General features: G+C 58.7%; 1 protein-coding gene across 1 annotated transcript in view; it reads left to right on the top strand.

Annotated features, from left to right (window-relative positions):
• MED27 (mediator complex subunit 27) overlaps positions 1–25,830 on the top strand; it is a 110,845-nt gene that overhangs the window by 64,698 nt on the left and 20,317 nt on the right. The window contains exon 4 of the mRNA XM_084898665.1: positions 16,516–16,609. Within this exon, the coding sequence (XP_084754791.1) occupies positions 16,516–16,609 (94 nt within the window). The remainder of the gene's footprint in view (positions 1–16,515; positions 16,610–25,830) is intronic.

The raw sequence follows: 25,830 nt of genomic DNA on the forward strand, positions 1-25,830 counted from the left end.
TGTAATCTTACTAACAATAACAGCGGTTCCGTAGCATCACGTTTCCAGTCTTCAAACTTGCAGGTGCTCGTGAGTGTCACAGGCTCTTCCCTTTTTCACAGTTGGTTTGACCCTGGATCCCAACAACGGCCACCTCCTGCGATTGGCCGCTGTGTTTGTGTCTCTTTAATTGAGAGCTTTGTGTGGGTTTTGCCGGGGCCATCGCCGCCGTGTGGTGAGCCTGCTCTCCGACCTCGGTGTGAGTCTGAGGGGCCACACTCTCGGCTGGAGTCACGGTTGAGGTGTGTGTGTGTCCTGGCCAGGCTGCCTCATTGCGGCTTCTCCCCTCTCAGAGGCACAGAGGTCTGGGGTCCGTCTTCTTGATGACACTGCAGCCGGTTCTGCTCAGCGTCTAGACTCGTTAGCGTGCAGAGGCTGACATTAGTGCTCTCCCATGCTCATCCACTCGCTGGAATGCTTCCAGAAAGACAACTTCCCCATCGACTATTTGATTACCCTGATTTCACAGTAGAGCAGGTTCCCTCCCAGCCTGCAATTAAGACTGGCTTTTCCCTAAGTGCTTTAAAAGAAGCTTGTTGTGTGTTGGTTAGGAACCCTCACTTGTGAGATGGCGTGGGTGATTCTTCCCATGGCCGGGAGCAGCCCAGGCTTTGGGGGAGCTGATGGGTGCCCTGGGTCCAGGCACCTCTCAAGAGTGGCAGTGCCCTGCTCCCCGGGGCCGCCAGCAGAGCGGAAGGCCCGCCCCACGCAGCCTGCGGCCCGGGGCTGGTTGGATCATGGGATTGCCCTGGCCTGGGTTGTCAGGGAGCGGAACACTCCTCGGCAGCCATCTAGACCAGTTCACTTCCACAGACAGGGCAGGGAGGCCCAGGATGCTGGTGAGGCCGCAGCGGCGGTGACAGAATGGAAGCCACAGCCACACTCTGACTCTCAGCGCAGCACTGTGCCCGCAAACTGGCTGCAGCCTGCCACCCCCGTCCGCGGCTCATGGTTGGCACTGGACTGCTCTGTGGGGCACAGCAGAGGCCCCTCCGAGGACGTGTCACGTGGGGTGTTCCCCGGGAGGCAGCTTGGAACGAGGTGCCTCAGCCCTGGCTGGAATAGGGGCGGCCTAAGGGTTAACCTCCCGGATCACAGGCTTGGCGGGGCCATCAGGATTCCGCTCAAGTTCATCCTCGTAACCGACATCAAAGCGTGCAGCTGCGGCCCGAGTCCCAATTAGTGCTTTTCCCGGTGAAATGGCGCCTGCGCGTTGACTCTGAGACAGCGCGCTGTGATCTGGTTTGGGCGCAGAGAGGGGCAGGCCCTCGGATAATTGCCGTGTCTCCGAGCCTAATGGCCCGTGTCCCCGTCTCCCCTGATTAGATGGCGGCGGGCGATCAGACGCAGCCGCTCCGCTGCTCGCCGGGCTCATTTGCTGTGCGGTCGGATGTCTTTGGTAGCTGGTTCTGTAATCACTGTAAACAGTTTATATTTACAGATTTATTTTTTTATAAAAGCAAGTGATGAAGCAAATTGGTCAGAGTTCAGCCTGCCAAGGAAGGAAAGAGACTCCGAGCACATTTCTCTGCTCACTTCCCAGACTGCCTCGTTGTCCCAGCGGGCTGGGCTGAATTCACGGGCAAGGCCTGTCAGTTCAGGAAGCCCGGACCAGTGATAACACTGTTCACATCCGGGTACAGGCAAGCACTCCCCACTGGGAACAGCCCCTCACTCATTTCAGAATAAATGGCCCTGTGCATCCGCACCACCGGAGTCTGTGTTCCTGTGTCCTTGGCCTTTGACCTCAGACATAACTCACCGTGACTTGCTCAGGGCTAAGGAACCCGGCATCAGCATTTTAGACCATGTGGCCAGCTCCTGGGCTGAGTGGGAGGCCAGGGCGGGGGCCGTGGTGGGTGCTCAGCTGGCCGGGTGGCCTCTGACTCACTCGACTGTAGTTCACCCGCTTCCTCACTGTGAGCTCTGAGGAGCGGGACTAGTGCAGCTCTGAGTTAGCGCCTCTGCACCGGCCTCTGGTCCTTACAGAACCGTCTCCCTGGACACGGGACTTGCTGCTCCCACCACTTGTCTCAGATAAAGACAGACCAACAAGAGATGCTGCCTCGATCCCCCACAGCCCCTCCCGCCCCAGGGCTACAGCTTCCTGTCCTGGCGTCTGTGGGAGACGCCTGGGTGTCCCGCCCAAGATCTTCCCCCTTCCCTCAACTCCTCAGGGGATCCTGTTCCTCTGCCAGCGGGTCCCAGGACATGGCCTCCTCGTACCGCCCACGGGGCTCTGGCTCCGTCCTCTCTCCCAGTTGGGTGTTGATGTTCCTCTGCCTCTGGGCGTGAGCTGAGGGCGGGGCGGACCTTGCTCATCTTCACACTGAGGAGGGTACAGGAGGTGGTACATGCTGGTTAAAGAATGGAGGACAGCTCCTTTTTTCAAATTTAAAACGGGGAGATATTTGCTCAGACTCCATGCAGCTTGCTCTTAGAGAGGTGAAAACTGGATCAGAACTCAGGGCTTTTACCAAATGCACGTCCCTGCAGCCATCGATGTGAGTGTCTGTCAGTCCTCTTCTTGTCTGTCAGTCCTCTTCTTGCTGTCTTTGCTTCTGCCCGCCAGAGGCCTCAGCGAGCAGTGGGGCTGGCCAACAAAATTAAAGCAGAGCGATGTGGTCTGCTGGTCCACCAGCCACATTTCTACAAACCCTTTATAACAGAGGGATGACTGCATCTTACCCATTAGGTGAGCTGCTCATCATAGAGGTGGAATGCTAAGCTGCCATTTCTTTGGTAGAAAAAAATTAGAGATTCAGTCCCTTTAAAAAATACTGGCTTCAAGATAGTATAAAAACTTACTTGCGTATTCAGCAAACCTTCTCCAAATCACACATTTAAAGGATAAAAAATAAATAACAAGTAGCCAAAACAAGTTTTACAAATGACTGCAAAGTAATTAAGTTTCTTTTTACGACCTTTTGCATCGGCTTAAAGGTCAGTGTGAAATAGATAAGTTAAACGAAGAACCAGGTGCACCAGACAGAAAATCGCTCCGGGGTCACTGAACACCAGGCCCACCCAGCTTTCTGCCCCTGAAGCACGGTTCTCGGAGGGGGCATGGTGTGCCACGTGGCATCCAAGCAGTGACGTCCCCAGTTCTAAGCTGCGCCTTATTTTACGGCCCACTGAGAAAGGAACTGTCCGTTGAACTATGGCAGGCTGTTGGTTATGGACACATCTGACTGATTTCAGACAGGATCGGGTGAAATCGGTGGCACCGTCCTCTGCCAGCGCCCTCCCCGCCGCTGGTCCTGGCCTCGCAGCCTAAGCGCGGGCGGGGCTGCCTCCGGGGCTCCCTTAGGAAGGGCCGGGTCCCAGAGCCGCGCCGGCTCCCGCCTCCTCGGTGAAAGGTCCTGCTCACATGCCGGGTGGCGTCCCCACCGCTGCCGGGGGACCAGGAACTACGAGGGCCGAGTCAGACCCTCGGGGTTTACCTTCCTGCCCGCCGGAGCTGGACGGCTGTTTGGGGCCCGTTCCTCCATCGGCTCCGAGGTCTCCCTCGAGAGGCCTCTCGCGTGGTGATGGGAAGCACCACGGAAGACGCCTGCAGTGGAGCTGCGGGCGGCGTGTTCCGTGAGCGTGTAGCCAGCCTTGCAGTGACCTCTGTCAGTGCCCGCAGCCTGTGTGGGTGGCTTTGCTGTCTGTGCAGGGAGTGGCCTGCGCCGGGCCCAGGTAAGGCAGAGTTCTCAGTGACTTACATCTGACAGTTCCTTTCAAAGAGGCAGGCTCCAGGGCACGGAGCACCTGCTGGAGGTCAGCCATGGACACCTGCAAAGCTTTCTCCTCCCTGGGGAAGGTTCCCATCAGACAGATGACATGACAAGACCAAAACCAAGAGTAAATGTCCCTTCTCCACCCCCACCCCCCCATCTAGTCCATTAACAACAGCTTTTCAATTACATCCCAAGTCCCTCCCTCTGTCACCACCAGGGTGGCCCCGGTCCGCTGCCCGCACGCCTGCAGCCTGCAGAACAGTAACTTGCGTCTAGGATGCATGACTCCAGCTCCATAGGTAGTTTTCCATTCAGGAGCCCCGTGTAGTGGGAAGGAAGATGGGCTTAGCGCCAGAAGCAGAGCAAGACTCTTGCCATCTGTGCCCTTGCCATGACCTGAACGTGACCCCTTCCTGCCATTAGGGTTTCTTCCATCGCTGAGGAAGGGCTGGGGCCTTTCGCCTGTGAGGAGTGGGACTCCTGGAGATCCGTGGCTTCCCCCGGGTTCTGACGCCCAGTACCGGAGTCGGGAGTGGCCTGATGGTGGAGGCAGGGGCACTGCCTCAGGGAGCACGCGCTTCCTCTCCGTTTGCACTTCCCATTTGCAAGGAGCCGCTGCGCATTTTGTGGATTCGCAGAGCGTGTCACGGGGATACATTTACGGGAGTTTCCTTGGCGAAGTACAGTTCTGAAAATAGTACCGTGCCTTGCTGGAATTTTTGAATTAACACCCACAAATTGGAATGGCCCTGGGTTTGTATTTTGAATAAGCTGTGGCACACTGTTTATTCAAGCGCGAGATTCTTGCCAGATTCGAAGGCAGCGGGAGGAAGTGATCGGTTACTGACGTGACGGTGCTGGCCACCCATATCGAACACCTACTACGGACCGGCCCTGCCACGCACAGGAGTCCTTGGCCTGCCCCAGGAAGGCTCCCACTGTGCCTCGTCCCCCAGGCCTCCCCCCGCGCTTTCTGGGGGGCCCCCCAGAGGGGTCCTCGGAGACGGCGGCCACAGTGACCACTGGCCGCCGCTCTGTGTGGGAGGCGGGCGCTCCGTGTCCACACGCCGGTCCTTGGCCGGGGAAGCCGTGGCCGTCAGCGCGGGGGCCAGGCTGAGATTCCTGGGCTCGGACCCCGGAGCGTGTTTTGTGCACTGGCAGCCGCCCTCCAGCAGCCGCTTACGCCTGACCTTCGGGAACGAGGGGGAGAGTTTCATGAATAATTTATTTCCAAAGAGAAGATGAAGGGACCTGAACTTCCCCCTCCCAGATCTTTTCGACTCGAGTGAAAATAACCTGCGAATGCTCGCCATCAGGCGGATGAAGTCGTCGCGCACTAGACGTGCGTTCGCTGGGCACCTCGGTGAGGGGCAGCTGTAAGCACGGCGCGTTTGACAGGACCGGCCCGGGCTTGCTGGGAGGTGGGTTCGTGCTGGGCGCATGAGCAGAGCGCACGGGAGCTGCAGGCGGTCCCCGTGTCCTTGGATCGCAGAGGACGCATCGGAGCGGCCAGTGCGCCCTTCCCAGGCGGGCCCCTTCTCCGATGGCGCGTCCTTGGTCAGGTCCAGATGGGAGCGTTTGGGGCAGGGGTTGAGTACAATTTCACCATACAACCACCTCCCACCCCCTTCTTTCTCCTGTTCTTCTGTCATAACTCCCTTCCTCCCCCCCACACACCGTTTTGTGCTGTGGCCAGAGGATGGCCGTGACATTGAAGGAGTGAGCAAGGGCACCGTGTGCCTGCACACTGCTTCCCAATGGGCATCCCCCGGCGTGGCTGGTGGTGGCAGGGGCAGAACAGAGCGCCCTCTTGGAATGACCTACCTTCTGACCATTGTGTCTGGGAAGCACTGACCTCGGGGGTCCTTGTTCGGCACCTGTTGGGAAAAGTTCCGCTGCTCCATGGAACGGACCGGGCGTGGCTCCCGGGATGGTCCGGGCTGTTTCCCCGGGACAGTCAGTGGGGTCTGGAACGGCTGGGCGGCACCAGCTGGAAGGGAGGCCTGGCGGGCAGTGGCCTAGCGGGCATGAGTGCCTGGTCACTGCACGGCGTTTTAGAAATGCATGCTTGGCTCTTTAAGGTTTTATTTTTGGAAACTTTCTCACGCACCAAAATAGATGAATCAGGAGCTTTCCGATCAATGCCGGAATGGCATCCAGTCTGCAGAGTGGAAACCAGTGGGCAGCCACCGAAATCCACAGGCTGACACCCGCTTACCGCGGCACCCTCTGCAGGAGGGAGCGTGCGGGGGTCCCTGCGGGAGGGGCCGGGGCCGGGCGGCCTGTATTCCAGGGGCGTCTCAGAAACCCAGCGCGGAGAGCATCGAGCGAGCCGCTCCGGCCGCATCGATTTCGGGGCGTGCGCGCATACATCAACCACGGACTCATCCCTCCGGAGGCCGCGCCTCACGCAGACCGAGACCATTTCTCACAGCCCGTGGCGTGATTCCAATTGCATTCACGCGATGGCCGGAATTCATTGTTGGAAAAGTGAGAGTGGTGAGAGCGTTGGGAACGCTGCAGTGGAGCGAGACAGTGAAAACCGTTACCTGCGACTATAAGAGGTCCGAACTCTGCCCTTTGGAGGAGTTGTTTTTTTTTGGGGGGGGGGCCGGGGGGAGGTACTATGCAGCATGTGCTAAAGGTCTGTAAGAAGGACCAGAGCAGGTTCCGAGTCCGAGTTCTAACCCGGCTTTGCCCACAGCGCCAGAGGCTCAGCGCGGCAGCCGTTCCCCTCTCCGGAGGGGGGACCGGAGAGCCCGCCTTCCGCTTCAGGGTGCCGTGCCTCCAGGGGCTGTTCCCGTTCTCACTGCGTCAGCTCCCCGCGTGTTTCCAGCATGAGGGATCTCCCAGTGCCTCCCGCTCGGGGAGAAGACGTGCTGGCAGTGCGCCGTCCTGTGGGCCTGGGGGTGGGGGCCCGCGGACACGGTGGGCGGTGCCGTCTTGGGGTGAAGGGGTCCCCGAAAGCGCTCCCCCAGCTCGGGATTCCTGGACCCGTAAGGAAGGCGGCGTTCCCTGTGCACGCTCCTTCCGGCCTCGGAGCTGCGGAGCCGGAGGTCAGCTCAGTTCTCTGTTTCTCCTCTGACTTGAGTGTAAGAGAGGATTGCAAGGGACTGAAAGGCTGCCGCAGACTCTCCGCTCAGGGAGACAGGGTCAGTGTTGGCGATGGTCTGGTGAGGCCACTGACACCTGTAGAGGGCGCCTCTGAGTCTCTCCAGGGCTCTGCAAACCACCTCTCCCTGTCTCGGGGGAGGCCGGGACTTGCTGCCCTGGGAGGAGCGTTCTGGCACCATTTAACGCCTTTGACCGTGGGCAGGGGGTTGGGGCCATGGCCCTGGGGCTGCCTGTGAAAGCCTGTGCCGTGTGGAGACCTCCCTCCCTGCTCAGCAGCCCTTCCCGACTCCCGTGGAGTCAGCTCCCCGGCGGACCACCTGCAGCCGGACCACCACAGCCGGACCACCGCAGCCGGCCGCGGCTTTGTGGACCTGGCACCGCCCTCCCGGGCCGCCTCCCCGCTGCTCCTCGCCAGCTCCAGGTGTGGGCAGGAGACCTTTTTTTTTTTAAGGTATAAAAGTGAAGATTTATTTAGAGTGGGGGAAAAATCACCAGTTTTCAAAGCCAAGCAAAACCTTTTTGAAACCAAGCTGTTTTATTGCCTGCCTTTTTTTTTTTTAATCCTCTCCTGAGAATATGTTTTTTAATTTTGAGAGAGAAAGAGAGAAACATGGATGTGAGAGAAAAACATCGACTGGTTGCCTCCCGTATGCAGCCCAATGAGGCATGGAGCCTGCAGCCTTCTGGTGAGCGGGGCGACGCTCCGACGACGGAGCCGCCAGCCAGGCTGAGCCTGCCTTCCAGGGGCTTCTCCCTCAGTCATTCACAGCCGCCCAGAGGAGGTCTGCCTAATCTCTGACCAGCTGTTCTATTATCTGCGTGATATTTTCCTTTAAATAAACCCATGTTTCAACAGCGCCATTCTAGGAGGTGGTGTCTATGAACTCCTAGGTTCCAGTTGCTAGTTACGTGTTTTTCTCTGTACGCATGTATTTAACCCTTTGCACTCCGCTGTCCCCTCTCAGGGGACATCGGAATTCTAGCATATCACTCGGATGTCCCCTCTCACGGGGGACATTGCAGTTTATTAGTGGTTACGGGGAATTGAGTTAATTCAACGCACGCTTCCTCCGCAAAGTAAAGTCGAGTAGCTGGTAGCCAATGTCCAGAATGGTTCGGAGTGCAAAGGGTTAAATTAAACATGCCCACCCATAGTGTGCGGCGCCTCTGCACCACTCTGTGAGTGTTAGTCTGGGGAGATGTGAATGGGACTGAGCTCAGAGGGAGAAGCAGACTGGCACCTGACAGTGTCCGGGAAGGAACGCCCGGGGCCCGCAGTGGAGGTGCTGGATGGAGGGAGAAGGGGACGTAAGAGGAGCAGAGAGGCCTCTGGGTAACTTTCTCATGTTCTGTGCGAATGCCTTCCCTGTGCAAACTGGCCACACCCACAGGTCAACATGCCAGGGAATGTTTGTTTCATGAACTGCGTGTGTGTGAAGTTTTATCTTGTTACCAATTTAGAATATTCATATCACTGTGCCCTCAATTAACGTAAACATTTTTCAGTTTCCCAGCCATCTCCAAAGACGCAGGCAGGTGAGCCAGCTCCTCAGCTGGCCCCCAGGCGAGGCGGCCTGTCGTCTGTCCCATCCCCTTCCTCACCCTGTGACGTGACCGCTCCCACATCCTCACTGCCGCCTGAGCCCCAAGGCTCCCTCGCCAGGCCGCCGGGATGCCTGGCTGAGCACCTGTCAGTCTTCCTTGTTTTCCTGGTTGGGTGTTTTTCTCCATGACACGTGAGAGCTGGCAGCGGACGGGGGTGTTCAACGAAAGTGTAATTCTTTCCCAGGCTTAACACATTGCTTACATGTTTTAGGGAAAACGGGGCCCACAGATACCTGAATAAATTTCTAGTGCAGGAACAGAGGTTTTTAAAATGTCCGCCTTCTAGTTAGTTATTAGTAACAATAAAATGCAAAGCAGGTGTGTACTATTTGCCCCTTCCTGTTACTTAGCAACTTTGCACATGAATTGTGAGTCACAGAGTAAAAACCCAACAGGAGGAGGGGAGGAATCTTGTGTTTTTCTGGAAACGAGCCTGTGGCCTTTAAGGAAAAGGGTGTGCAGATGCCGTGGGAGCCCTGCGGGATGGGTCCCCGCACCTGTGTCCCACCCCTGCGTCCTCAGGCCGACCCCCCGCACCTGTGTCCCACCCCTGCGTCCTCAGGCCGACCCCCCGCACCTGTGTCCGGCCCCTGCGTCCTCAGGCCGACCCCCCGCACCTGTGTCCCACCCCTGCGTCCTCAGGCCGACCCCCCGCACCTGTGTCCGGCCCCTGCGTCCTCAGGCCGACCCCCCGCACCTGTGTCCGGCCCCTGCGTCCTCAGGCCGACCCCCCGCACCTGTGTCCCACCCCTGCGTCCTCAGGCCGACCCCCCGCACCTGTGTCCGGCCCCTGCGTCCTCAGGCCGACCCCCCGCACCTGTGTCTGGCCCCTGAGTCCCTCAGGCCAACCCCCCGCACCTGTGTCCCACCCCTGCGTCCTCAGGCCAACCCCCCGCACCTGTGTCCCACCCCTGCGTCCTCAGGCCAACCCCCCGCACCTGTGTCCCGGCCCTGCGTCCTCAGGCCAACCCCCCGCACCTGTGTCCGGCCCCTGCGTCCTCAGGCCGACCCCCCGCACCTGTGTCCCACACCTGCGTCCTCAGGCCGACCCCCCGCACCTGTGTCCGGCCCCTGCGTCCTCAGGCCGACCCCCCGCACCTGTGTCTGGCCCCTGAGTCCCTCAGGCCAACCCCCCGCACCTGTGTCCCACCCCTGCGTCCTCAGGCCAACCCCCCGCACCTGTGTCCCACCCCTGCGTCCTCAGGCCAACCCCCCGCACCTGTGTCCCGGCCCTGCGTCCTCAGGCCAACCCCCCGCACCTGTGTCCGGCCCCTGCGTCCTCAGGCCGACCCCCCGCACCTGTGTCCCACCCCTGCGTCCTCAGGCCGACCCCCCGCACCTGTGTCCCGGCCCTGCGTCCTCAGGCCAACCCCCCGCACCTGTGTCCCGGCCCTGCGTCCTCAGGCCGACCCCCCGCACCTGTGTCCCACCCCTGCGTCCTCAGGCCGACCCCCCGCACCTGTGTCCCACCCCTGCGTCCTCAGGCCGACCCCCGCACCTGTGTCCGGCCCCTGCGTCCTCAGGCCGACCCCCCGCACCTGTGTCTGGCCCCTGAGTCCCTCAGGCCAACCCCCCGCACCTGTGTCCCACCCCTGCGTCCTCAGGCCAACCCCCCGCACCTGTGTCCCACCCCTGCGTCCTCAGGCCGACCCCCCGCACCTGTGTCCGGCCCCTGCGTCCTCAGGCCGACCCCCCGCACCTGTGTCTGGCCCCTGAGTCCCTCAGGCCAACCCCCCGCACCTGTGTCCCACCCCTGCGTCCTCAGGCCAACCCCCCGCACCTGTGTCCCACCCCTGCGTCCTCAGGCCGACCCCCCGCACCTGTGTCCCACCCCTGCGTCCTCAGGCCGACCCCCCGCACCTGTGTCCCGGCCCTGCGTCCTCAGGCCAACCCCCCGCACCTGTGTCCGGCCCCTGCGTCCTCAGGCCGACCCCCCGCACCTGTGTCCCACCCCTGCGTCCTCAGGCCGACCCCCCGCACCTGTGTCCCACCCCTGCGTCCTCAGGCCGACCCCCCGCACCTGTGTCCCGGCCCTGCGTCCTCAGGCCAACCCCCCGCACCTGTGTCCCGGCCCTGCGTCCTCAGGCCGACCCCCCGCACCTGTGTCCCACCCCTGCGTCCTCAGGCCGACCCCCCGCACCTGTGTCCCGGCCCTGCGTCCTCAGGCCGACCCCCCGCACCTGTGTCTGGCCCCTGAGTCCCTCAGGCCAACCCCCCGCACCTGTGTCCCACCCCTGCGTCCTCAGGCCGACCCCCCGCACCTGTGTCCGGGCCCCTGCGTCCTCAGGCCGACCCCCCGCACCTGTGTCCGGCCCCTGCGTCCTCAGGCCGACCCCCCGCACCTGTGTCTGGCCCCTGAGTCCCTCAGGCCAACCCCCCGCACCTGTGTCCCACCCCTGCGTCCTCAGGCCGACCCCCCCGCACCTGTGTCCGGGCCCCTGCGTCCTCAGGCCGACCCCCCGCACCTGTGTCCGGCCCCTGCGTCCTCAGGCCGACCCCAGCACCTGTGTCCCCGCCCCTGAGTCCTCAGGCCGGGACACTGAGTCTGTGTCCACTCACCTGTGTTCCCCAGCACCTGTGTCCCGGGCCCGCTGAGTCTCTGATGCATCTATCTTGTTTGTGAGGTGCAGTTTAGAACCTATAATACTTCTTTCTGAGAGAACAGAAATCTTGCTCAGCATGACAGGATATCTCACAAAGTGGAGAGGGCTGGCCTCCGTTCCCAGGCGTTCTCCGTCCCCGTGAGAGGACAGTTGTAGTTTCGGGCAGCGCGGCCTCGTGGGGGCGTTAACCCAGCCCCGCTCTGTCTCCCCCGGGCAGAGCCTCTGGTGCCACCACTCTGGGCGGGTGTCCCGGAGGCCTGAGCTCACTCAGGTCGGGCAGGGACTGTCCCAGCACCACCTGCCCCCGGAGGCGGTGACCGAGCCAGGCCCTGGGCTCGAGCTCGCAGGGGCCGTGGACGGTGCCGTGTGCCCGCCCGGCGTGGGCTGGGGGCTGTGGAAGCGGTTTGAGCGGCTCAGCATCTCCCTCTCACGGGCTCGCTGGCCGGAGTCCAGATTGTTGGTGTGTTTTTTCTTTTGAGGAAAGGTCAGACTTTAGAGAACGGAGCCATCTGTCCAACAGATTACTCTGAGGCTTAAATAACAAGTAGTTTGCGATGTATTTCAATGAGTGGAGTGGACGGTTTGTGTGTGGGAGACCGGTCTCTAGAAATGTCTCCCATAGCCCGTGTAGCTATCGCTTTGGGGTTGTGACCCCCGCTGGGTGGGGCGCATCTTTGTGCTGATGTTTCCGCAGAATTAATTAGCTGGTTAGAAGCGGCGTTAGGCTGGCACGGCTCCTGCTGCCCGGACAGAGGCGGCGCCGGGCACTGTGCTCGGAGGCTGAGCCGTCGGGGCTGTCTGTGCGGCTCTCTGGCTGCTGTTGTCACTGGTGTTTGGTGACTCACATAATGGACTCTCCCCACACCCCACATCTGCTAGGACCTGCCTCTGAGCTGTTCGTGACTGCCTCGCCCGGGTCCGCGGCTGGCGTCCCGTCCTGTCTGCTCAGCTCAGCGGGCGTGGCGGGAGCGTGGAGGGCACCGGGCCTGTGACAGGGAGCGGGACGCAGCATCGAGGGCGGCATCCTGCGACCCCGGAAAGGCCTGTTGGGAAGAGAGACATTAAACAGTCACCGGGAAAACTGCTCAGTCACAGCGGGGACAGGAGCCCAGAGAGAATTAGGAGTGCTGTGGGTCAGATGAGATGCTCCGGCTGATGCGGGAAGGGAGTGTCATTGATGTGGGACCCCACAGACATGGAGCGGGACTGACCTGACGGGGGGGCTGTGAGCAGCATCCTCCGGGCAGAGGGTGCCGAGTGCACGGGGTGCGGGCGGTGCGGGGGGCGCAAGCTGCCAGATGGCCCGCGGAGGCGGAGGCGGAGGCTGGGCCAGGGGGAGCAGCCAGGGGGAGCAGAAGGTCACGGAAGCAGGTCCTAGACCTTGGGCTCCATCATGGAACCATGACATTAAGATTGACTCTTAGACTCATTGCCCCCCTTCTGTATTCCTGCAACTTTGTTTCTAAAATTAAAGTATATAGCTTTATTGGAAAAGACAGTCCCGTTCAGAGGAACAGGAGAAAGCAGGTGCCTCGGCGCTGGCACTGGGGCAGCTCTCCTGAGCCTGGTCTCCGGGTGGATGGAGGCTGAGGAGCTGGGCCCGCGGCCGGCAGCCTGGGCGGTGTGCTTCCGCTGCAGCACGCTCCGGGGGCCCGGGGCCCGGGAAGGGCTAGCGGCTGGTCAGGAGGTCAGGGAAGCGGGCTCTGTCCCCGGCTCGCCAGAGCCTGTGGGCTGGGAGGAAATGCCTGAGTGTCTCCCACGGGCTGATGGTGGCTGGGTGAAGACGCTGCAGCCCCGGGTGGGCAGGGGGGTGGAGACCACCGCATGGAGACGCCAAGGACCCCCAGACTGAGGGGGCTGGACGAGAGGACCTCCGAGGCCCCAGGCTCTTTAAATGGGGGCGTCTAAAGGAGCAGGCCCAGCCGCTGGAAAACAGAAGAGAAGGCGGTGCGAAGTCTGAGCGCGGCCTGCCTGCCTCCGATCCGCAGCGACGGGGAAGCAGTGGTTCTGGGCTGAGCCCCCAGGACGCCTCAGAGCCCCGGGAAGAAGCCGCTGGGCTGTCCTGGGAGGATGGGGGAGTCCAGCGGAGTCTCGGAGCAGAACGGGGTTCTTCTGTTGTTCGACGTTGATTCCTGTCTGAAAATACTCGGATGAGCCACACCGTGACCTGGCCCGTGTTCCTGGGGGTGTGTGTGCTCCTGGCCCTTCGTGGCCACCGGAGGCTGCGCTGGTGGGAAGGCCTCTGGGATGGCACAGGAGCAGCAGGTGGGCAGAAACGTGCACGTGGTGACTCACTGCTCAGTTTGGCACGAAATTAGTCTTCCCGCGTCGCATCTGCTCAAGTGTGACTCACCACCACTGCTCTGTGCTGCTTGTGTGCCTGGAGCCAAAGGTAGAATTAAAGCGCTTTGCTCTGCCGCGGGGCGAGTGCCGGGTGGCAGGGCGCGCTGTGCCTGCCTTCCCACCTGTCCCTGCCCTGCACGCGGGGCCTGCGTGGCAGCGGGCGTGGCTGGGTGGGCAGCATTCGGAGCAGCCTGCAGGAGGGGCACCCGGGGCAGAGCTGCCTGGCAGCAGCCCCCGCAGAGAGCGTGCGCCATGCCGCCAGCCTCATCCTGCCAGGCCACCAGCAGTGGTTTGCGTTTTGAAAGCCATGTCTGCTTGCAAATGGATGTTTTGATTTTTGCTGCAAGGACTCAGACGTTGTTTTCCTCAGTTAAGCAGGCAGCTGCCTCTCTCTCCCCTCTTGGCAAACACATCATGTCACCTGTGAAAAGGAGATTTGCATCTCCGTTATGTCAGACGTGGGACTGAAAAACAGCCTCCTGGAGATGGATTGCTGCTTCATAAGCCTTTGGGTGGAGTGTACTGAGCTGCTTCTGCGATCGCCGGTTGGGAAGAGAACAGCAGTGCCGCCCAGGCCGCTCCGTGCCTGTGGGCAGCAGAAGGTTTCCCGGGAACCTGCCCTCCGCCACTGCCCTCCTGCCTGCACCAGCGAGCGCTCCCGGACACGGGATGGAAGTGCGAGGAGCACGCGGGGTCTGAGCGGCCCGCGGCCAGGACTCCGGCCCCTCCTCACGCGTCCCGCAGTCGCACCGAGCTTGCTTTCCCGCCTCCTCGCCCATGACAGGGACAGGCTTTCCAGAAAGTGCTGCGAGTCCCTCAAGGTGACCGCACAGAGAGCAGCCGGGAGGCCACCGGGAGCCGAGGTCCGGGCTCATTTGCATCCTGCTGTCGGAGCTATGATGGCTATTGATTATGATGGCTATTGATTGAGGATCGTTCAGAAAACATGCCCCTCTCCCATTAGCATATGCTTAGCAAATGACCTCCGTTCTCACAGGACAGCAGATTTTTCTTCCTGCTGAGTCTGAATTAACTGGGTTTAAACTGCGTGCGTGGATTTGGAGAGGAATAGGCGGCGTCCTGTGGCCCGGTGTGCCCTGTGGCGGGGTTCGCCGTGTGCCTCCATCCGGCGGGGAGCATCGGAGGGATAAAGTGAGCGGACCCCCTCCTTCCCTCATGCTTCCACCTTCCGCAGCGGGAAGCTCAGAGCTGAGGCTGCGCAGCAGGCTGCTGGACGTCTGGAAGGGACGGTGTGGCCTGAGGTGTCGTTTCTTAGTCACTGCTTCTTGGCCTTCTTTGTATTTCTTATTGATTCCAGAGAGGAAGGGAGAGGGAGAGGGAGAGAGAGGGAAACATCAATGCCGAGAGAAGCCTGGATCGGCTGCCTCCTACAGGCCCCACACTTGGGCCTGTGCCCTGACCGGGAATCAGACTGTGACCTCCTGGTTCATAGGTCGATGCTCAGCCACTGAGCCACACTGGCTAGGCTGTTCCTCAGCCTTTTTGAAAGTCAACAGAATGGGCCTTCCCTCTGAGAACTGCCTCTTGTTCTTTCTGGACTCGTTTGCCTCTGAGTGCCATGGCCTCCTCTTCGGTCCTCTCAGCTGTGCGGTGCTGAGTCTGCGAAGGCTTCGCAAAGTTGGTCTCCCGCCCTCTTCCCCAGCAGCCTGTGCCCTCAGCGCCCCTCCCCCTCTCCCCCCCATCCCTGCCGTCTTCCTGCGGGCGGTCCTTACTGCCCCACCTTCACCTTTGGAGCAGCTCCCTGCTCCTGCTGTGAACCGTGGTAACTGCCCTGAGGAGCGAGTTAACCAGCGGACTGCTGTCTGCCCCCCCAGCTGATGGCGTTTTAAACAAATGGCGCTGTGTTGTCTGCCGCTCTCCGGGGCCTGGGTTGCGGGCCGCAGCCTTTCCTGTTGTGAGCGGAGAGCTAATCTTCCCCTCCCCCGAGAACACGGCTCCCCTTGTCCCTGATCTAATGGACCGTAATTTAATTTGTCGTGTCCAACAGATACGAAACCCAATGCAGAATCCTTAATGGATAGTTTTGCATCTCTGCTGCTGTATCAGACACCCCCTCTGCGGCAGCGGGCAGGCACAAATGCTGGTGGATTTCACGCTCAGAGGGTCGGAGCCAGGCCAGCCCTGTCGGGGCCGCGCTTGGCCTCTCCATGGTGAGCCTTGGCTGGAGGGAGTTCACACTCCGAGACGGGGCGTTTTTGCAGAAGCGGCTCACGGGGGTTCAGAGGTGTCTGTGTGTGCCAGGTGCCATGCCAGGCGCTTACATCACAGTCATTTGTCTGTGATTGTAACCTTAAGAGAGAGATTCCGCTTGGGCCAGAGCACAGAGGACTTCCTTTGGGAGGAAGGCTCCAAAAAGAGTGGCGCTGATAGAGGCCTAAGCTGTGGACTGTGGGAGAAGTTTAGTCCTGTGGAGAGTTCAGGGGTAAAATGGTAACAGGGACATAGAAAGCTAACCAAGTGAAAGTCAGGCAGAGCAGGAAGCTGTACAAGTGAATAGATGTACTCATGCGCCGCTGTGTAGCTCAGCTACTAACGACATGTGTATAGCCCTGGCTGGTGCTCCCCGGGTTGGAGAGTCATCCATACGCCAAAGGATTGCGGGTTCACTTCCGGTCAGAGCGCATGCCTAGGTTGTGGCTGGATCCCCAGTCAGGGTGCATACGGGAGGCAACCAATCAATGTTTCTCACATTGGTGTTTTTCTCTCTCTCCCTCTCCCTTCCTTTCCCTCTAAAATCAATAAACATAGAGTGTAGCATGTAAACATTGAATATCTGTTTAAGCAAAGATTGTGATATAAGTTGAATTAGCTAGTGTCCAGCCAGGAAGAAGGAAGGGTTGGGTTCGGGTGAGGGTACCTTCACCCTGACTGAAGACGGGTTGCCTGGAAGGCAAGAGGAGGAACGGGGAAGGAGTATTGCAAAGAGTCATGTTATCCCTGTAGCCTCCTGACCTTGGATTCCACTAGTCCACGTGAGGCTGACAGAAGTCGGAGCGCTGCGGGTCTGTGTTCCCGTGACGAGGCGCCGTTCATGCGGCGTTAATATCATGATGTTTCTGTTCCCGTAGGTATGTCGATGACGTCATCAGCCGCATTGACAGGATGTTTCCTGAAATGTCCATCCAGTTATCCAGACCCAATGGAACGTCAGCGATGCTTCTGGTAAGTTCTACCTGACGGTCTGTATGGAAGAAATCATGGTAAAGGGTGTAAGGTCACTAACTCCAGAGCCCGTGGACCCAGGCAGATTCTGGGTTTTCCGCCACCGCCAGGGGCAGCAGCGAGCCTCAGGCTTCAGGCCTGTCCGGGAGCCCTGGCCGCCCGCAGTGTCTGCCCAGGCAGCAGGGGCAGGAGGGGGGTAGACGTGGCTCCCTCTAAGGCGGTGGGATCTGTTTGGCTCATCTAAAGCTGGCCAGCCTTTCCTCCTGGGCCCAGAGGGATCAGGCTCCGGAGCCCCTCAGAAATGGGGGGCGGCCCCTCCCCTGTGTCTGACCCGGAGACACGCTCCGCCTCCTCTTCACGCGGGCGACGGGCGAGAGCGGCGGGGCGGACACACAGGCGCTCGGTAAATATTTGCTGGGTGAACACACGAGTGACAGGTCACAGCATCTTTCTCTCCCGTGTGTCCGCGGGGGCTGCAGTGGGGACCGCTGCGGGGGAGGGAAGGAACAAGGCATCCACACTAGTTCCATCCCAGAATTGTCCCTAAGCCTAACCCCAACCCCAATCCCAACCCCAGCCCTCCCTTCTTCCTGGCTGGACACTAGCTCATTCAAGTGACATCACTTCCGCCGGCGTCTCTGAGTCGGAGGTCATGGCCACCGCTGTGTGCTCCCTTCCCCGGATGATGCACCTGCAGTTTCAGCCTCTGCTGTGGCTGCTCTCGCTGCCCTGCGGGGGGCTCTTTGATGTTAATATCATGATGGAATAAATCCTATTTCCGTTCTTTGAGGAGATGAGCTCAGTCATCCAAAATAAACCTCGCTGTGTTGATATTTAGTTTCGGTTCATCTACCGCCTAACATCCCATTATTAATTTCCTTCCAGCAGTCAAAACACTGTAAGCGCTTAATCGAGTCAGAGACCAGAGCAAGCAGCTGGCTTCTTTCGGCATTTAAAATACTCACGTACTGCCGGCCAGTGTGGCTCAGTGGTGAGTGTCGGCCTATGAACCAGGAAGTCATGGTTTGATTCCCTGTCAGGGCACATGCCCGGGCTGCAGGCTCGATCCCCCATGTGGGCGTGCAGGAGGCAGCCGATCCATGGTTCACTCTCATCATTGATGTTTATATCTCTCTCCCGCTCCCTTCTCCTCTCTGAAATATATAAAATATATTTTTAAAATATATTAAAAATTGTGACTGATTCACCAGGTATAAAATTGTAGGGAAAAGATGAAGCTTCAACCATGATATTTGAAAGATACCTTGATAATATGTAACTGAATCTTTATGTTACATGGTTTACAACATAAAACTCATTTGTCAATCTTTCTAAACATACATTTTAACTGACCTTCCATCTCTTTAACATATTCATGTCTTCTGTTGAATGACACGTCTTTTTTAAGCCACGCGGACACATCTCAGTGCCAAGGTTGAGAAGCCGTGCTTTAGCGCATGCAAATGTGCGGCTCCCAGGAAAGTGCCAGAACGTCTTCCTGGGAGGCAGCGCCGGAGCGGGACACAGACCGTGTCCGTGTGCCGAGGCCAAGGCGCAGCTCCAGCCTCCTTGGGAACGCTCCGGAGTCTAAAATTCTGTGATGCTGCTCTGGCCAGTGTGGCTCAGTGGACAGAGCATCGGCCTGTAGACCGAAGGGTCCCGGGTTCAATTCCAGTCAAGAGCATTTACCTCGGTTGCAGGCTCCTCCCCAGCCCGAGCCCTGGCCAGGGTTTCTCTCACATCGATGTTTCTTTCTGTCTTTCCCTCTCTCTTCTGCTCTCCCTAAAAATCAGTGGAAATATATCCCTGGGTAAGGATTAAAAATAATAATAAATAATAAATACCTAATTTAAAAAACAAAATTCTGTGATGCTGCGGCAACCACTTGCGGAATCTGTACCCAGATTCCAACACTTAGCCACAGCACCGATTATGATTGGAATTCTTTGTTACATGCTGTTTTGAAAGTGCCATTTTGTAAGACTTACTAGAAAAGTCATCTTTTATTTTTTACTTCATTTTGACACACAAAAATTGTACATTTGTTTCCTGACATCAGACCCATTCTTTAAGGCAGCGCTTCTCAGATGGGGGTCCAGCCGAGGGGCCGCAGAGACTGCTCCGGGGCTCCCCAAGTCAGCGCCGCGTCCAGGCGGACATGCCTTCCTCTGGCTCTCGTTCAGGTTCACTGTTTCCAGGCTGCCCAGCGTGAGGTGCCCTCTGCACCCTCATGCCCTTTGGCCTGCGTCTGTTTCAGACATTTCTGTTTTGTTTCTAATGTGGCAAATATTGATAACTTCCCTCAGAAACAAAGTGCCAGGGCCACAGCGAGACCGAAACGTTAGAACTGCTGCTCTGAGGACAGGTGTGTCCAACGTACGCATATTCAGACAGTGTGTCAAGCTGGGCGTCACAACAGTGCTTCCAAAAACGGGTGTTGCAATGGCAGTGAGATGAATGGAAGTTTGTTTATGATTAAAAATGTCGAGGTTTAAAAATAAAGAGTAAAAGTTGAGGGATGTTGGCGGTCCTACAGGCCAGCCACCCGGCTTCCCCGGGAGAGCGTTTCGGGGCAGTCTGGGGCTGTGCGCGGGGCTGCTCTCGCCCGCACCCAGGGTGCTGGTGGTTGTCGGCTATGACAGCGGCCGCTGGGCTGAGGCCGAGCTCTGTCTGTGAGGGAGGAGACTGAAGTCTGAAGTCCGAGGTTTGCTGGCACTGGCTCCTCTGAGGCACGGGAGGCTGTGCTCACCCTCAGGGGAGCGGCTGGGGAGCTAACCGGTACACCTACTGATGACATACTGCGTGGAGGACAGCCCGCATGGTGATCTAGCAGGGAGCTGGCCGCAGATGCACAAAGTGCCGGTTCGATTCCAGTCAAGGGCACATGCCCGGATTGTGAGCTCAGTCCTCAATAGGGCAGGTACAGAAGGCAGCCGATCAATGATTCACTCATCATTGATGTTTCCATCTCTCTCTTTCCCTTCCTCTCTGAACTCAATAAAAACATTTTTTAAAGTAAAATAAAATGCCATTAGACAGCTCCTACAATATCACATACCACATGCACAGAGCCTCGATAGGCTTCTGAAGGAGTGTGTGGCCTGGCCAGTGACTCAGTAACCTCCGTTCCCACCTCGTCATGGCCTCAGCCGCCTGGGTGGACAGGGAGCACTCTACAGAGAGGCTTCTCGGGGACTTCACAGTGTCCGGAGGACAAAGAGCGGTGTAAATTATTGGCGCTGATCTCGTTATTAGAAAACAACCCTATTGATCAGTAGGCCCTTTGACTCCCTTGTAACTTGTCTCACTTTGTATTTGACCAAAGGGGGCCATTTCTCCCAGCACCCACTGCAGTCAGTACATGGAGCAGAATGCGCTCCTCTTCCCGACTCATAATCTTTGTTGTGAAGAGTTATTAACCGGAGCCGCCGCTGTTTGCCGTGGACACGGTTGTCTTCGGCAGATTTATGCCCGGCAATTGAATCTCATTAGCCCGGATTTACACTGCACGGACCACGCGTGTAAATAATTGAAACCTTCCGGGGCCGCACTCCATCTTCCGCTGATTTTAAAGCAGTTCGTCTCTGTATTTTACTCTCTCCCCCAGCCCCGTCCACACAGTTGATTTTCCCCCCAGTTAATCCTTCCATTGTGCCATGCATTGAGATAAAACAGTTGTCGTTTTAATAAAAGTGACACACACAATCCATTTCGGTTGCCAGCTGAATTAAAAGATGAGGAGGCGTTCACACCGCCATGATCTGAGGCATTATTAGTTATGTAAGTTATGTGATAGTGAATTTTATTAAAGTTAATTGAGATAATTGGGCTGCACGTAGATACAGGCGTGGTGGTGGGCATTACACCATGGTCATCACCATCAACCCCCTTCCGGAGTGAGAATGCAGGCTCTGGCCGGCCGAGCTGGGGGGCTCCGTGGTTGAGTGTCTACCTATGAACCAGGAGGTCACCATTTGATTCCCGGTCAGGGCACAGGCTTGGGTTTGGGCTCAGTCCCCGGTAGGAGACATGCAAGAGGCAGCCGATGAATGATTCGCTCTCATCATTGATATTTCTCTCCCTCTCCCTCTCCCTCTCCCTCTTTGAAATCAATACAAATAGATTTCCTTTTAGAAGGAATGCACTCTCTGGAGCAGAGCGCTGGCTCAGTGCGGTGCTCGGACACTCTGGCAGGCTGAGGGCTAACCTCTGTCAGCTTGACTCAAGGTGCATGTTGTTTCTGATTCCCGGCCCCCTCCCCGCTTCTGGGTGTTTTTGAGCCACTACCAAGCCTCTGGGATCGGATTGTGCCTGTGAAGGCCGCTGGCTGGCCTCTGTTCGTGGCGGTCACTGAGTCCCTTCTGAGTGCCTGGTTCCCAGGCAGCACAGAGCCTGGCCCTGCCCTTCTGCTCAGCCTGAGCCACCGTCTTGCATGACTGGGAGCCCCAAAACAGAATTTTACCCAGTTCTCCCTGTTCCCTGTCATGTGTGTAGAGCTGTGCCTGGGCAGAGGAGGCCTGCTAGCAGCCGCCGAGTGGATGAAGCCAGGCTCAAGTAGTGCGGGTGGCAGTCAAGTTTCCGGTTGTTTACGTCAACAAGGACCGCCTCCCGCTGCCCGCTGCCCACTGCCCGGGTGGGTAAGCCACGCCAACGTGCAGGGACTGCTGGACTCCGGTGCTGGTTAGAGGCCAGCTCAGCCCAGAGCGAGCCGGGGGCCTGTTTGGGGTGGGGAGTGGGGGGCAGTTCACACAGTAACAGTGCCATCCAGGAGGGACCTCACAGCCGCCCCACCCTCACGGAAGGGGTGGGATTTCAGGAAGCTGGCGGGCCTTCCACGCAGGGAGAAAGGAAAGCGAAGGGTGAGGCTTGTCCTGATTCCGGAAAAGTCTGCCCCTGCCATCGTGAGTAGAATCCTAATAATTGCTCCCTGTAACTCTGCCTGCCGTGTGGTGGGAGCTGTGATATATGCTCATCAGTTTGATTTTCACACCAGCCCCCCGTGCAAGATGTCAGCACGCCTCATGGAAGAGAACAGAGATTCAGAAGGTCACGCTGAGCGCAGGAGCTGGGGTGTGGCCTGAGACCCAGGGAGTCAGCCCCAGTCCTGGTCTCAGGTCACCCTCTGCGCTGTCCGCGACAAGGTCATGGGACACACCAACGCAGGAAGCTCCTCGCACCTGTGGGCCGGGGGATGTGGCGCAGAGTCCGGTTTCTTTAAAGGTTTCTTAAAGGGGATGGTTCTTAAAGCTTCTTAAAGGGGATGCTCTGATAGCATGTGAGGTGGGTAGAAACACTTTCCGAATATATTTCTGACTCTCCCCGTTCTGTTTTCTTCCTTCCACGGGCTTTATCCAGCGATGGTTGTGCTGGTAAATTTAGGGTGCAGTCGGGACTTCTATGTAGACGGTAACCTCCTCTCAGAGGGAGAGGATTTATCGTTTCCATTCATTCTCATTAAAATCAGAGCATTTGCATCTTCACTTTTACATCTTGTTCCAGGAATTTTAAGCAGCTGATTGTATGGAAGTGGGTCGTATTAATTGCAAATGGGCTAGACATCTGCTCGCTAACAGAGCGGTTTTTTTCCGCTGTTTTGTGTTATATACGATCCACCAGAGTGATTAAGTGAGGGCTGGCGGGGGTGCTGCCACAAGACCAGGCTTCTCAGAGGCTTCACTGTGACCATCAAAACGAATGTAAGAGTGAATCTGAGAGTCCCAGACTGGGAGCACAGCCTACCCATCTCAGGGTGGTGGTTTTTACCTACGGCGTCCGGGAGCCTCTCTGATCCCGCTCACAGCGAGCCCGGGACCGGCCCAGGCTCTGGGGGAGGGGAGGGGCGGCATGGCTGGCTGCTCCTACGGCAGCTGTGGGCGGAGTGAGTGAGGGGCGGTGTCGGGTGGAGAAATGCCGTCCAGGCTGGAGAGGGGTGGATGGAACGAGCGAGTTCTCTCCTGATACTGATAGAGCAGTTCCCGAGGCGGCTTCCGGCAGCACTGCTTGCTGAGAGGGTGATGTGACGGGAAGCACAGTGGTTAGACACAGCTCGGCAGGCTCCTTGATTGCAGTCCTTCTCAGAGCCTTTAGCCTGCCAGTGTGCGCGGTGAATCTTCACCAGGGGTGTGTGTGTGGTTTCCCGACCTGTTTGACAGGGACACCTCTTCCTCCCGTGGTGTACACTGAGGGACGTGCTGGCGGGGAGAGCCTGCTAAGCACTGATCTATCCTTAGGCGCCGAGGAGCCCGACGGGTGCTGTTGGCAGCTCAACGCGGGGTCCAGCTCCCTGGGGGCTGCCCGAGCGTCGTGCCACCTTGAACCCTGCAGGATCGGGCTTCTTCCAGGTTCAGGGTCCAGGCCACTGGCTCTGCTGAGGCCGGAGGGAGGGGGGCGGGTGGGGGACCTCGCCATGCCTGAACTTGACAGGAGGAAGGTGGCAGGTGCCTGAGCAGCAGCGATGGGGAAGGAGAAGGAAACCTGTGAGGAAAGTGTCCAAAACAAGCCGCGTTTCCCACGGAGGCTTCCGGCCTGACCCGCGCCGGCTGCCCGCGGCGCCGTCGATATTTGCCGAGTGAGTGAATCGTTCGGTGCCCGAGGCTCTGCATAGGAGATCTCCGATGTTGATACTCCGTCACGTTCTGTTTCCGCTTCATTGTCACCTGTACGTAATCTTTCACGCCTGGAATCAGAGGCTAGAGCACCAACTTCTCTATCCTGCCAACACCGGCGGCCTCAGAGCCAAGGGCCTGGCCCGGCTCCCGCAGCCGCTGCCCGGGCGCCGTTCCTCCGGGCGCGGGCCTGGATTGAACCGATGGATCCAGACGGTGACCCCGCCCCTCCCGGAGCCTGTGAGGAGCTGACATGGAGACGGGTGATGTCTGACACCATGGCACTGAGCAAAGCTCGCGGACTCACCAGAGCGGCCAGGCTGCAGTTCGACCTGTGACCTTGACCTCCTTCAGGCGTCATGGTAATGGTTCCGGACCTGCCTTACAGCTGAAATCCTTCCCTGTGCTCAGCAGGCTCTGCCCACTCAGTCCCCGCCTTCCGCAGACGGCGGCTTGTCACCCAAAGCCAGGATCCCGGCCGCCCTGTGCTGCTGGGGGAGCCATTCAGAGCACTTACCTCGCGTTGACTGTTTATTGGTGCGTGCTGCAATTAAGTTAGATTAATGAAAGGTAAATTCCAGTCTTTACGTGAAAACAAATCTCGCGGAAAGGTCCTAATTAGCATGCGTGTTTATTTAGCCTCTCGTGGCTTAATTGCATCTCATCTTGCTATTTACAAACAGGCGTCATGACGGAGTAATGAGTGTGCGGAGCATTGCCGCTGCTGCAGATGTGGGCTGGGGGCGGGGCGGGGCGGGCCGGAGTCTGCTGGTTTGTGTCCGCTCTCCACTGAGGAAGGCAGATGAATGGTCCTCTGAGCTGTCCGAGGGGAGGACAGGTGGCAGCTTGCCCTTTGCCGCAAGGAGCGGGGCTGCTTTACCTCGCTGCTGCAGTGTAACCTGTGAGCGTGCACGCACTCACGTGACTGTCTGGCTCAGTGCGGGATGCTCTGTGCAGCCCTGCACTGCAGAGCCTCTCACTGCACATCCCTGAGGGCTCCCCAGAGGCGGCCGGCCCTAGAGGTGTGGGGCTCCCCTGGAAGCTCAGCCCTGACCCCTTCACCCCTTAGAAAAGCCCGGGGTAAGGAAGTGGAGAAGGCGGTTCGTGGACGGTCTGTCAGCGGCATCCCTGATACCTCATTCCAGCCGGACAGAACGTGCCGTCCTTCCTGAGGTTACACAGGGGGTTCACCTCCTGCCGCCGGGTGCTTGGTCGTTCATCGCCTGTGCTCGCCTGGTTCCAGGGCGGAAGGCTGAGCTCCCCGTGGGAAAGCGAGGAGCAGAGGATGGTACGTCCCGTCTCTGTGCGGCTCTCCGGTTCCTGCTGTGCAGCCACGCTTCTCCTTCGCAAGGAGCGGAGTGGAGGGTCGCGGTGGCAAACCCGAGGAGGACGCGCCCCGAGTCCTGGGTGGAAGCTGGGGGGAACGAGCCTCGGAAATGCCAGGGCCTCCGTTCCCCGGTTCCGGTTATTGCCACCGGGTCCCGGTTATTGCCACCGGGTCCCGGTTATTGCCACCGGGTCCTGGTTATTGCCACCAGGTCCTGGTTATTGCCACCGGGTCCCGGCTATTGCCACCGCTGCTGTGACTGTTCTGTATAAATGCAAATCGCTGCCCCTCACTGCAGTGACCCTGGAGTCCTCCAGGGATTCCCGGGGGAGCTGCAGCCGGTTTAATTTATTTAAAATCAGGCTGCAGGAATTCACCATTTTCAGTGCATTTGTCCCAACAAACCGGATGAATTTTAAGGCGCCGTAAGTAGATGCCAGAAAGTTCTCGGTGTGGTGGCCGCGTCCTCCGCAGCGAGGCCTCTGTCATCGCTAACTCGCCACGGGTCCTTCCCAGCTCACAGAGCGTGGGCACTTCTTCCCGTTCATATTAATTGGATTTTAAAGTGACCTTGTCTATGTATTGATTTGAATGAACATTTTCTACATCAAGGTCAAGGCGGCGCGCGTCCGACTGTCGAGATGGTAAAAAGCCAGGCGCTGCCGAACGCACGGACAGGAGGGCGGGGCGGGGGGGGCGACTTTGCACAGAGGACGCCCTGAGCCTTTGCAACGGAGGGCGAGTTCCCTCCTGGTACTAACATGACAGTTTGCTGAGGGGGTTGATGTGCACAGGAAGCACTCAATGGTTAGACCCAGCTCGGCAGGCTCCTTGACTGCAGTCCTTCTCAGAGCCTTTAACCTGCCAGTGTGCACGGTGAGTCTTTACGAGGGGGTGTGTGTGGTTTCCCCGACCTGTCTCATAGCCACAGTCCTTGGGGCAGGTGGCGGGGCAGTGCGGGGACCACCCTCACCTGGGCTGGGTCTGCCTCCTGCCCCGGAGCCCGGGCCCAGATGCTGCTCCTCGGGTGTGTTCAGGGCGAGGTCTCAGCTGGGCTGAACTCGCACCCGCCGCCGTGGGAAAGTCAGCCATAAACTCTACCATCTGGCGGGACCTCATCCGTGAGTCCCGTCTCCTGGCTGCCCCTTGACCGTCTCTCCGTGTAGGCGTCTCAGCAGAACCCATACTCAGTAAAGGGCAGTGATTCCCTTCCTCCCGCCCTCCTCTCCCCCCCGCCTCTGTTCTGCCCTCTTCTCTTCATCACCTCTCAGGCAGCAGCAAGACCATCC

Source organism: Pipistrellus hanaki, assembly GCF_964339955.1.
Source record: "Pipistrellus hanaki genome assembly, chromosome: 11".
In the NCBI taxonomy this organism is placed as follows: Eukaryota; Metazoa; Chordata; class Mammalia; order Chiroptera; family Vespertilionidae; genus Pipistrellus; species Pipistrellus hanaki.